The following is a 12,427-nucleotide window of genomic DNA, read 5'->3' on the forward strand; positions in this document are numbered from 1 at the left end:
AGACAGAGGAAGCAGCAGCAGCCACAAAGGCCGGCAGGTGCGCGCAGCAGGTGAGCCCAGTCGGGTTCAGAGTGGGAGAGAGATGGACCACACACCGGCTTCCGAGAGCAAGGGTGACGTGGTGTCGCGGCGGTGCCCTCTCACCGCACGCAACACCTGGCGTGCTAGAGCTGCAGCTGGTGTTTCCTTTCACCTGCTCTGCTTCATTGAGGTGCACTCATGATGTGGTGTGGTCGCGATGTGGCGTCGCAGCCAATGGGAATTTAGGTGCTGTTTTGCTGCTACAGACTATACATGCCGGCTTTTTCACTCAATGGGCCACTTGACGCTTTCACATCAAGCAGTGACTTCATCCAAGCTGACATCCATTTTAGCTAATATGCTGGAAAAAGCGATAAGCAATAACACTAACGTTATCAAGTAGACAGCAAAAGTTTGTTACTGCAGTGTGGAAACATTTTAGGTGTCGTAATTATAAGCAGCGACATGCAAATGGTGTCTGCACCACTGCCTGCAGTGACATTGCGAATTTCACCAAAACAGTTGCTGCTACACTCTCTTGGATTACTTTTCTGCTCATAGCATTGTATTTTACCTAGTAATGACATTATAGACAAGAACGGCACCGAGAGCGGCGCTGCTGCGCCGGCGTTGAGAGCGCCGCATGCGAAGCAAAATTCTATTAGCGGGTGGTACCCCTCTCCCATCTCTCGTTCGCGCCGCCTTGATTGCCTCCTGCACTGCGCGTGTTTGGGCACGTTTCGCGCCGCGCGCGGTGTGTGCCTACGTGTGTGCGCGTGAAGGGCGGTGTACAGTCTGTTTCACATTTAGGGGAAAACTCGGAGCGCATTGCATCGCGATGCGGCGAGCGCTTGAGTCGGGCGGCGGCAGCAGCTCGCGCAGGTGCTCAAGGGGCGGGATCTTGAACGGCGTCGTCTGCAACGGCGGCGCGCGCTGGCCGCATTGTCGCTAAACGTTCTACTATCAGTTGCAGGGCGCCGATCTCATCGTTACGGCGTGAAATGAGCCGGTATTCTTTACTATGCGTTGTGCGACGCCAACTGATATGCCTCGAAGGTAAGTTCATCGCTGCAGGGCAGTCATAGACGACGTACTGATTCCATACATTCTTGACGGCCCGTTTCTGGAAGGCGACTATATACTCTAACGCGATAGGTCGCCGATCCACACTGCTCGTGTGGTGCAACAACTACTAGAAGAACGCACAGTCACTCGCCGCCTCAATCCCCGGGCGCCAACATCATTTAAAATGTCTGGGGCTCGTTAATTGAAAGTATCGCTGGCGCACCATCCCCTCTATCAGTCGCCCGAGGATAGGCTTCGATCCACCATCGTCAGCGACTGAGACGTGCTGCGAATGAACACATCCCTGATGAAGTCATTCTGCACTTTACTGCCTTCCAGGATGAGCGCTGTCATCGCTGCCGCTGGGGACATGACGAGATACTAACTGAAGTTCCGAGCGTGACGTGTCCAATTCCCCGCCGGCGGGCAGAGTCTGTCTGGTGTAGCGAATGATTGTCGAGAAAAATCATTTCCAGCTCATTGTCTGAACCTAAAACATTCATTTCATCGTATCCGTTTGTTTCATCGTGTTCGACTCCCATTGTTGAGTGCTTTGTTTTCCTTTCGAGTCAAACAAAGACTGAACACGTTGCGCGCACATCTTAGTGCGTCTTGTCGCTGCTTATTACGGTAGCACACACAGTGAAGAAATGTACGTGCACTGCCCCTGACAGTAGCACGCTTCCCGACAATGCGGCCAGCGCGCGCCGCCGTAGCAGACGACGCAGATCACGACTCCGCTCCACGAGCGTCTGCGCCTGCTCGAGCTGCTGCCACCGCACGACTCCATTGCTTGCCGCATCGCGATGCAATACGTTCCGAGTTTCCCCCTAAGTGTGAAACAGACTGTATACGCTTCTATTTGCCTTTAAGAAGAGCGGTACGCTTGACGATTATTTTTATGGCTGCAATGCGTCTGCTTTTTTATGGGCAGCGTCTGCTTAACCATGTAAGTGACGCTGAGCAGGTGATTGGAAACGACATATGTACCGCCGGAAAAATCGTCAGCACATACGATGCGGCACATACGAGCTAAAATAATTTTTGCAGTTTCTCACAATATGTTTGCTACAAATCCGTGTTGTCTCTGATGGCGACAACGGTCTTCCATCGACACTGTGCGGAAATAAACAAAATATATCGATGACTTAAATGATATTGCGCAACAAAAAACGACACGGACGTGAGAGATGACACACCAAGCGCATGTCGTCGACACACCAAGCGCTTGGTGTGTCGTCTCTCACGTCCGTGTCGTTTTTTGTCGCGCAATATCATTTAAGTAATGGAATTACCAACTTGCCCGGAATGCTGCTCTCAAAAATATATCGCTGCATAGCACAAGTACGACATGCGAACACAACTTTAACTAGTGCGTCCCCTACAATATGGAATAGAAGCAGCAGTGTAGACAGCTTGGCCATTTTTTAACAGTGCTCAAGAGACGGAAGTTGAAAGTATTAGTAATATCATTCCTGCTTCAGCAATGCCGGCGCGACCAAGACGCGGGCGTGTATCGTCCAGCAATTCGATCGATCGGTGCAGTGGTGAAGTGGGAATAATGAACTCTGGTCATGCTCAATGCATCGTGCACATATTCAATTTCTCGGCACGCGTGAACTTCGGCCACTGCTAGCGCATACAACAGAAGTGGTTCCCATTCTTGGGCAGCGCACACATAAACGAAACACGAGAAAGAAGACAGGACAAGCGCTCGTCGAACAACTTAAAGTTTTTATATGAATAAAAAGATTATGTACCGAGTAATTATTAAATTCATGTGGGTTACATATAAAAACCGTCATACACTCGGGAGTGATCAATGAACGAGCTCGCTTCGTTTTCCAGTTGTTTATACTTCGCTCGGCGCACCGCAGTAATCCATGTTTGTCGTCTGCTTATTTTGTACCATTTTCTTGTGAATCGGCAGAATTTCACTGGTGGCATCAACCCTTTCCTGTTCACATTGCTGTCGTGACAGTTAACAGCACAATAATAATTTCCGGTCATCCGAAGAGGCGCCGTCGCAAACAAGAGACGTTTCGCGCGCAGCGCGAACTGAACGCGGGCGCGACCGCTAAAAGCGGCGGCGGAAACCTACACCCGTTGGAGATGAAATCGTTCCGCCAGGGAAGAAACGAGCGCTGGCGTCTAGGATGAAACTTGGCGTGCGGTCGTCCATAATGATCTGTATTCTAATGATGCATACATAATGAAGTGTATTCTAATTCCGTACTGATTTTGTCTGACTACAAGAACTGCTACTACAGCCATTCTTGGCATTGCGTTGCTGTTATTGGATTCCAATTCCTGTATAACATTTTTTGAAAAACTTTTTCCATGTATTCACTTTCCACCTGCTACGGTCTCATACAAGATGGCAGTATTGTAAATAATAGTAATCATAACAATAGTAATAATAATAATCATATACCATATTGTAATATAGCAGATGTATCCAGGAACAGCAGGCACCTGTGGCGACATCATAGTTAAAAGTCGCATTCTCTAGAAACATTTTCGTATCGTACTTGTTCAAAAAATATTAATGAAATATACAGTACTAGCCTCGTCATGAATATAGCACTCCTGACAGGTTTACAGCATGTAAGTAGCATACAGTGGTCATTGCAACAGTTCTGCATGTTTTTTTTTTTTTTTTTTCAGGATATGCAATTACCAGCACTCCTGTTCCTGTTCTGTGCCTTTTGATACTGCAGCCCAGTAGGCCTCATTACACAAAAGTCGTTGATACAGAAAACCGATATTCTGTTAAAAGCCAAGAAGCCCTAACGCAGCTACAGTAGTTGGAGCTATGTTTATGGAGCTATTGCACCTCCAATGTGGGAGCTCGTAAAGCAATGCCATGCCTGATGATGGCCACATTATAATGTTTAATTTTGATTAGTGTTTCATCCACAGCCCATCAGTTTATGTATTATTGTTTTTACACACCCTAATAGAAACTGTTCAAACAGCCACTGTAGTCAACTTTATTTTGAAGCAAAAAAAGTAGTCCTCTATGTTCTTCTATAGTCTTCTATGAGGATCCTCATCTGCCAACATTCCTCTTCATCTTTGCATTTTACTTCTGTCAAGGAATGTCGGGCTGTGGGTCTAGCATGTGCTGCACAAGTGATAAAGGAACATTGTGCCAATGCCCGTGTCCAGCTGCCTTGTTCATATTTTTTTTTACATGTTTACCTCACTATGCAGAAGTAGTACCAATGAACGTTGTAGAGTGGCCTTTACAGCACTCTTTGCCTTGCCAGATTGACCGAAGGGGACTATTGTCCATGCTGCGCCAAGTGGTACCGTGCAATCCCCCACATCAAGTGCATTCCAAGAAAAGAGGCAAAGATTTGCATCAGCGATACTTCTGTGCGTCTATTTGGAAGCGAGAAGCGATTTTTTTTAATGCTTTGTCTTTGTCGTGACAAACCTGTGCACGTGCACACATTAATATACGTTTTTTCTGGTCTTCTAGGGCAACTGCAATAAATCAGTTGCGAATGCAGTATCCATGGTGTCCGTTCTTGTGTTCATTTTATTCACACTACAATGGATTCATCGAGCACCAATCAACTAGCCTAAGGACAACGTATCCCGCTTTGAGCTTTGTACCATGAAGGGTCTGGCACCCCTGAAATTTCAATAACCCGATCCCAATGCTCCAACTACAGCAGGAACCTGAATTGCAGTACAAGTAAAGCAGCCAGGTGAATAACACAATGTCGTTTACTGCATACGTGTCTGGCACGAGTATGACTCTGCTAGGCTGAAATGCTCTAATGTGATACCTCAAGTGCATCGGCATGTATGAAAACAAGTGTCACACACCATTTGAGCTTCAATTGAGTTTATTTTAATGCGACTAGCACCAAATGCCCCTTCACAACCTCTCCGCAAGGAGCTTGTCTTGAGCATTCATTTGATATCAGTGAAACACGAAAATGGGGCATGCGAAAGTCTAGAGGAAATACGTGCAGTCTCTTTATTCTAAGCTAACAACACTCGTTAGGGCCAGCTATATATGTATGTACACACAAATATGCATGACACATGGCTTAATGCAATAGAATGCGGCAGTTCAAATGTGGGTGAAACAAGTTTGCTTGATATTTGCCAGCAGTGTTTCCTGAATTTACGAGGGCGTGCTGAAAAGTTCCTGGCTTTGCACAGAAAGAAAAGAGTGAAAGTTTTGAAAGAACACACATATTCAACATATTCCCCCCTCTGACTGATGCACTTGTTATATCATTGCTTCAGCTCTTCTAATCCATTTAAGGGAAAACCTTGTGATAGGTCATCAAACAAGCTCTCTGCAGCAAGTTTGAAATCAACAATGTCGTCAGAATGACGACCCTTCAGGAGTTTCTTCAAGTTAGGAAACGCATAGTAAGAAGGCACAAAGTCGGGTGAATAAGGGGGATGGTGGACCAATTGGAAACGCAGGGTTTTCAGTTTGGCAACCATAACTTTGGACATGTGTGAAGGTGCATTATCGTGCAACAAAAGGATCCCTTTGGTCAACTTTCTCCAGTGTATCATCTTTACTGCCTCCTTCAAATGCTTCAGGAGGCTGGCGTATTACTCTTAAGTTATACTAAAGCCCTGAGGCAGGTAGTCCACCAAAAGAATACCGTCTTTGTCCCAGAAAATTGATGCCATGACTTTTTCGACCGATTTCTGGGTGCGGAACTTTGTCATTCATGGGGACCCACTGTGACGCTATTCCTTTGGCCTGTTCCTTGGTCCCTGGGTCATAAATGGGGAGCCAGGTTTCATCCTCGGTCACTGACCTATCCAAAAAATCCTTTGTATCATCAAAATGGGCCAAAACAGCGCTGGATGCTTCAACTCTTGCCTCTTTCTGTTCACTGTTCAAACACTTTGGCACCCACTTCGCTGAAAGCTTGCGCATGTGTAGGATATTGGTAGTAATGAAACCAACACACTCCCTGGAGGTGTCAAGTAACTGGGCTATCTTTTTGGCGGATATCCACCTATCCTCGAGAATCAGCTTATGGACATTATCGCTTGTTGCCGGTTATGTTGAGGTTAGGGGGCGCCCACTGCAGGGTTCGTCTTCAATGGTAATATGCCCAGTCTTGAAATTAGAAACATTATTAGAAAAAATAATGGATTTGGGAAAACCGGCCTTCTCTAGATGATTGAGTTGTCGCGAAAAGCTCAGATTGGTGAGGTGGTGGCATGACTTTCTAAGTGCCACTATTGTGTCAATATGTGAAGGGCTAGTGAAGAAAGTAAAAAAAGGGGAAGCACCCCAAACACAGATCGAAAAAGTTAAAAAGTACGCAGTCATTCCTCATGTACATCAGATGGGGCATGGGTTAAAAAACACAGCCATGAAATATGATGTTCAAGTAATCTTTTCAGCAAAGAACTCCTTAAACAAGATTTGCAATCTTGTCAATAGACCTAAACAGGCGTCCAAAGCTACACTCGGGGCAGCTTGTGGCATGCTCTGTGGGAGTGGTCTACGTCATTCCACTTTCGTGCGGCAAAATGTACTTTGGGCAGACGGGACGCTGCCTTAACATCCACCTTAGGGAGCACCAAGGTGCGATCAGGAATGAAACAGGTTCTAATCTGGCCGCGCATTGTAGAGTTTGCTGATGCAAACCCATGTTTGAACAAACGGAAATATTGTATAAAAATATGCATCAAATTAACCGCGAGATTGTAGAGGCCTACTTCATGCATGTGAACTCAGGCGCATGCGTCAGCCAGACTTCTATCACTCTGCAGGATAAACAAACTGATTTTTTGAATGGCAAGATAGGCTAACACCCTTGTAAACGTCACTTTACACGTGTTTACATTTTCTGTATATTATAGTTCGTAGCTTGAAATAATAAACCAGTTAGTCTGCGCTCGTATTGTGTACTTCCTCTCGTCCTTCGTCCGGGTTGCGCTGCCCACCCATAGGAACATGTTCAATCACCAACTCGCCCAGCTTGCCGTCTTAATTCAGTCCCTTTGCAGACTTTCTAAGAAAAAACAAAATTTATGATGCCCCGTAACTCCACAGATGTGAAACTAGCTACTGCCACTGCCATCTCAGGTTCTATCTGAAATTAAAGTAGTTATGAAAATCAGACACATCTCATATTTTCACCATTGCCTAACAAGATATTGTCGCATATACCCTGCTGGAGTATACAACCTGAATGAAGATACAAGCGGTTGCACTTTACGAAAGCGTAAGCGGCGACGCGCGATGCCGAGACGAACTTCGTTCTCCTCTTCTTCAGTCCTTTGCTCCGCCACACCATGTGGCAATATCAAGCTTTTATATCATACTAAGTTTATGTTTTAATTCTACATGCAAGTTGGCAAAGCCAGGAACTTTATAGCATCCCCTCATACAGGACTTATCCCACAAGTGCAGCTGAGAGAAAGGTTCAACTTCATGCTGCAACAGCCTACCTTTTTTCTCCTTAGTTCACAAGACACTATGCCGCAAGAAAGTGTGGTAAAATGCAGTGTGTAGGAAGGAAGATATTGCATTAAATTCATAAGCTTAGTTAACTGTATACTACCAGATTTTGTTTCAAGCAGATACAAAAAGACGGCCTGTGAAAGATGGTGCTGTTTTGCTTCTGCAAGTGAATTTCTGGGAGAGGCTTAAGTTAGCAGCTTGAGAAATCGCCTGGTGGCTAAATCTTACTTTAAATTCATATTAAATTTTAACTTCATTTTAAATTAACTTTAAATTCCTTTTACTTTAAATTCATTTTAGGACAAATGTTGAAATTGCAAATTAAAGCCAAGCAGGAGTGAAGTCCTTCCTGCTATGAAGAAATTGGTAAAACTATCATCACTTCCAAATATATCTGTCCCCAAAATCTCTAAAAAAATTTGGCATGCAATTTCTTTCCAAAATCTGTTTGAATAATAAAAAAAAAACAGTATTGCACGTTGCATTTGCATTGGTTTATTGATATAGTGGTTAATGGGGTTTAACATACCAAAATAACAAAGGGGTTATGAGGGACGCTATAGTGGAAGGGTTGAGATTAATGTTTTACCACATTGCAGAGTACTACGAGTGTTTTTACGTTCCGGAATTGGTATGCAGTTTCCATGGCTGAGATTCTAACCTGCGACCTAATACGCATCAGGAGAAAGCCATAGCCACTGTAACAGATATCAGAGTTTCCTACAAAAGTCACCAGAAATAATCCTGGTGCTACTGTCATGGGAGCTGCAAGCATGGCAGCTCAGCCAGCATGGTTAGCATGCATGGACTTGCCCTAAACTTTGTTCTTCTAGCTTCAAATTTGCGACTTTGGAAATTGATCACTTTCAACGAAGTATTGCAGTATAAATACAAAATTTCACAATAATTTACACATGTGCGTAGAGCCTGATTGCCTTCCACGCTAACAGAAATAGGATTTCCTTGAAATTTATGCAATGAAGGTGCAGATAAAATGCAGTAAATAGAGCCACAGGAGCGTATGAAGGCACAAGCATAAAGGCTAGACAGATCTATGTACTAATCATCATGCCCATGGTAGCTGACAATCGTAGCACCAGAGTTCCATTCAGCAATTTTGGTAAGAATCTTTGGTGCACATAATTTTAATCTGAGAATTACAAAAAGCAATGTATTCATATAAATGTGGCAATTTGAGTGTCAGGCAATGTAAATTAATATTACATGCCTTACGAGTGCCAAATTAGTGGAAGTTAACCACATGGCCACAATGCACCCACTCTCCTTTCCCGACTCAGCATGTCAAGTGCCATACGTTAAGCTATAGAATATGCCATTGCAAACTGTGGCTGTATCTTAATTACAGCTTGAAAACAGCATCAACTGACATAGCACCCTTATTAAAATGGCTGTACAAATCAAGACATGTGCATTACAGTATCAGCTTCGCCAAATCGGTAGCCAGCAATTGAATTCTGTATTGGTAAACACACCTACCCACAATGGTTGTGTCAACTAAAACAGTGCTCTTCCATAACCTATACATACCTAAAGAAAATGTGCTCAGAAAGTTGCGTGCATGCATGTAAAGTATACTGTCACACCGTGATCAAATAAAAGAATCTGACATTTAAAAAACAGCAAGAGTTTTAAGGCAAACATGAAAAATGATACTAACCACTGCACACATTCCAGTATATATTTTATTTACATACCTACATAGACCAGCGAACCTTTCCATGAATCCACCAAACCTTCGTTAAAAGGACCCTGAAACACGTTTTGAACATAGCAAGGAAACGTTGCCAACCTGTAGAAGAGGCTCCTTTGAACATGCGAGCCAAATATTATTGCATGGCATGCAGCAGGGAATTGACAATCTCGTGTCAGCAAGAGCGAAAAATCACTTGCCCTCGCTTCAACAATGTCGTCACGTAGCAGCATCGCAAGCAGCTGGACTCGCGAACAGCTATTGGCTGATTTTGTGATTGCGAGACTATTATCAGTAATACTGCAATTGCGAAATTTGAGTTAAATAAAAGAAAAAATATATGTGCCTACGGTCTCAAAAGGACAGAAGAATAATTTAATCTTTGCACTGTTGATCTGCACACGACAGTTGCACATAGCTGTGTCGAAGGATCCTAAAAATTTTGGGGGCATGAGATTCACAAGATGGCGCTCTTTAATACCATTCTAAGACCATTTTATGACTAGTTGGGAAAGTGTTTCAGGGCCACTTTAAGGCCTCTACTTTGTAAGGATTCTTCCCCTCTGATGCTACTTTGTCGTCATCCGTCCGGCTGAGTGGCCAATCCTGGCAATAGCAATGTTGTCGTTTTGATTCAGCAAATGACAAAGGTCACAAACAGTAGAAAAGGAATCGTTACAAGATACAACCTCTGGCCTAATTCTGAGATGCATCACAAAATTTCATAAAACAAGTGATAACAAGAATGCACATAAAATGTGAACAAGAATTTCTTTACACCGATACTGTGCGGGACAGCTACAGAATCTGAGTAAGGTTGTGCAGACTTCTTGGAAGTAGAGAAAACCAGCTCTCTCCCTTCTCTCATCACAATAATACTGACCAAGGAAAATTCGTAGGTCAGGTGTGAAACATGACAATCACCACCACCAGATTTCAGCTGTGCTTGTGAGTTGTCAAGGTTGGGATGAAGTGTCCCAGAGTCAGTTGTAAGACCTTAGGCAATATATCTATCTAGGCGGACGCAGTGAAAGCATGCACAAGTATATGATGCACTGTTGTACATATTAATATGCTGTACACCTGACCTAAAAAATCCTATATTCCAAGACGATGGCAGCATAGCAGTGCAGGAAACTTCTACCTGCCCAGAGAAAAAGTGCCTGTGTGAGAATGACAATGTATAGTGACGCACCATTGCGCACACTCATTGCAATGCAGCCAAAATTGGCTGGCAGCTCTGTTGCACCTTGACCCGCAGAGACAGTCTCACTGGTTTAGGCAGCTTTTCGTTCAATGGGATTGCAAAGCTTCCATACCACAGCTGCCATCAGGCCAGACCATAATTGGCACACGCACCCAGTTGACGGATGCAGACCAGGTAGGTGGCTCCTCAGTCAATAATATGTAGCTTCAACATGCACAGAGTCCAGGATGCACATAAATGACGATGCCAGCTGTTTCATATCGCAAGCTCAGTCCATTCTTGCAGAAAACAAGTGGATGTACGGCAGGCAACAGCTATAGCCGCTGTTCAGCAACCAGGCACACGCGCAGTTTTGTTCACAGAAAGAATGTCTGCGACATAGTACTATGAACACAATAAATTCCTTTGCTGTGCCTTGTACATGCTCTGCAATGTGAAAGAGCTCATTCTGGAAAGCATCCGGTAGCTGCATCGTAGGCAATAACTTCACATTTATGGTGCTCTAGGTGACACTCCACATGTCAAGGAAACATGCAACAGGCTTTGTTCATCGAAAAGAATGTGTGCGGCCCTCTAACGATATGGTTTGCCGCAGTGTCCATCTCTCTCAGTGGCCGTGGTCTATTCTAGCTTTGTCTTGGATGTACTCGGCACGTGTGTAGCAGACGCTGCAGCATTTGTGGAGCAGGAGCTACCATTGCGGCAGGGCGCTGGCTGCTCGTTTGCAGCACTAATGGCTGCCATAGTGCGGCAGTCGACAACTGACAGTGCTATCCCAAGTTGTGCTGCATAGTACGAGAGCATAATGACATGCTGGATGTAGCTGGGCGGAGCACTCAGGTAGAAGAGGTTGAGTGCAATGAGCAGGTCGGAGGCCGCAAAGAGGATGCCGCCGAAGCAAGAGCACAGCTTGGTCCAAGTCCAGAGGTCATCGAAGAAGCGCACCCGTGAGACGCCACGCCACACCATGACCATGAGCACAAAGCCGTACAAGGGCACAGCGAAGAGGTACACACCTGCACAAGAAAACGGCCACAGTGGTGTGTCATTTGTTAGCACATGCACACACTAGGTGCTCATTTGTGGATTATCACTTTAATGTGAATGTTCTAAATTTAGCATTGGAACTGACTGTAGCAAATGAAATTTGTGGGTGGGTGAATTTCAACTACACCAGTACAGTTCTCAACTGCACTGGCAAGAAGAAAGGAGCAAGGCAGCTTCCAGGAAAATTTTGTCAAGTTAATCAATCATGTCTCCTTTCCAGACGATTACCACTGCGAAGAAAAACTGACACCTTTATTGCCACTAATCACAGTACCGTATGGTGAGGTTAATTGTGACATCAGGAATACGTGGTGGGAATAATACAGCCAATCTGCATCATTTCATTGAAGCTGTAGCATGCTAGTTACAAATAGTTACCTTTAGCTGAATTTACAGCTATGCCGCAACAAAAGGCACATTTTTAAGATCTAGTAAGAGCCACGGCCAAACACCAGACAGGATGGTTATCACTTAGACAGCATAAAGTTACACCTTAGGCACAGCATGAACAATCAGCTGTCACAACTCTCACAGTCATTACACAATCGACACCCCATAGGTGTTCTGTAGACACCTCCCCACATGCTTCTACATCTGAATAATAATAATAGTAAAAATACAATTAAAAAAAACTGCGCAAATGCTGGTACGTCTTTGATAATAGACAGGCACATATTTCACAGTGCTGTTACGGCAACCCACTGGTCATTGGTAAAAATAAAAAGTATTTTGATGCAAACCACACAAAGCACAGTATAGTTAACTTGTGTTTTAGCTAGAAATGGCAGAACTTGTTAGCATTTGCACCATACATAAATTCAACAAGCTTGTCAATGTAAAGGACAAATTTCTAACACAGACTGCTACTATGGTTACATTGGTGAAATGAAAGCGGTCAATTCTCAAGACA

The 12,427-nt window shown here is 44.3% G+C and overlaps 1 protein-coding gene across 1 annotated transcript in view; it reads right to left on the bottom strand.

Moving 5' to 3' along the window:
* Positions 1-8,031: 8,031 nt before the first annotated feature.
* The window catches only part of LOC126538502 (lysoplasmalogenase TMEM86A), a 79,023-nt gene continuing 74,627 nt past the window's right edge, over positions 8,032-12,427 (bottom strand). Inside the window, exon 3 of the mRNA XM_050185359.3 lies at positions 8,032-11,486. Within this exon, the coding sequence (XP_050041316.1) occupies positions 11,092-11,486 (395 nt within the window). The 3' untranslated portion in view covers positions 8,032-11,091. The remainder of the gene's footprint in view (positions 11,487-12,427) is intronic.

This window comes from Dermacentor andersoni, chromosome 4 (assembly GCF_023375885.2).
Source record: "Dermacentor andersoni chromosome 4, qqDerAnde1_hic_scaffold, whole genome shotgun sequence".
Classification (NCBI taxonomy): Eukaryota; Metazoa; Arthropoda; class Arachnida; order Ixodida; family Ixodidae; genus Dermacentor; species Dermacentor andersoni.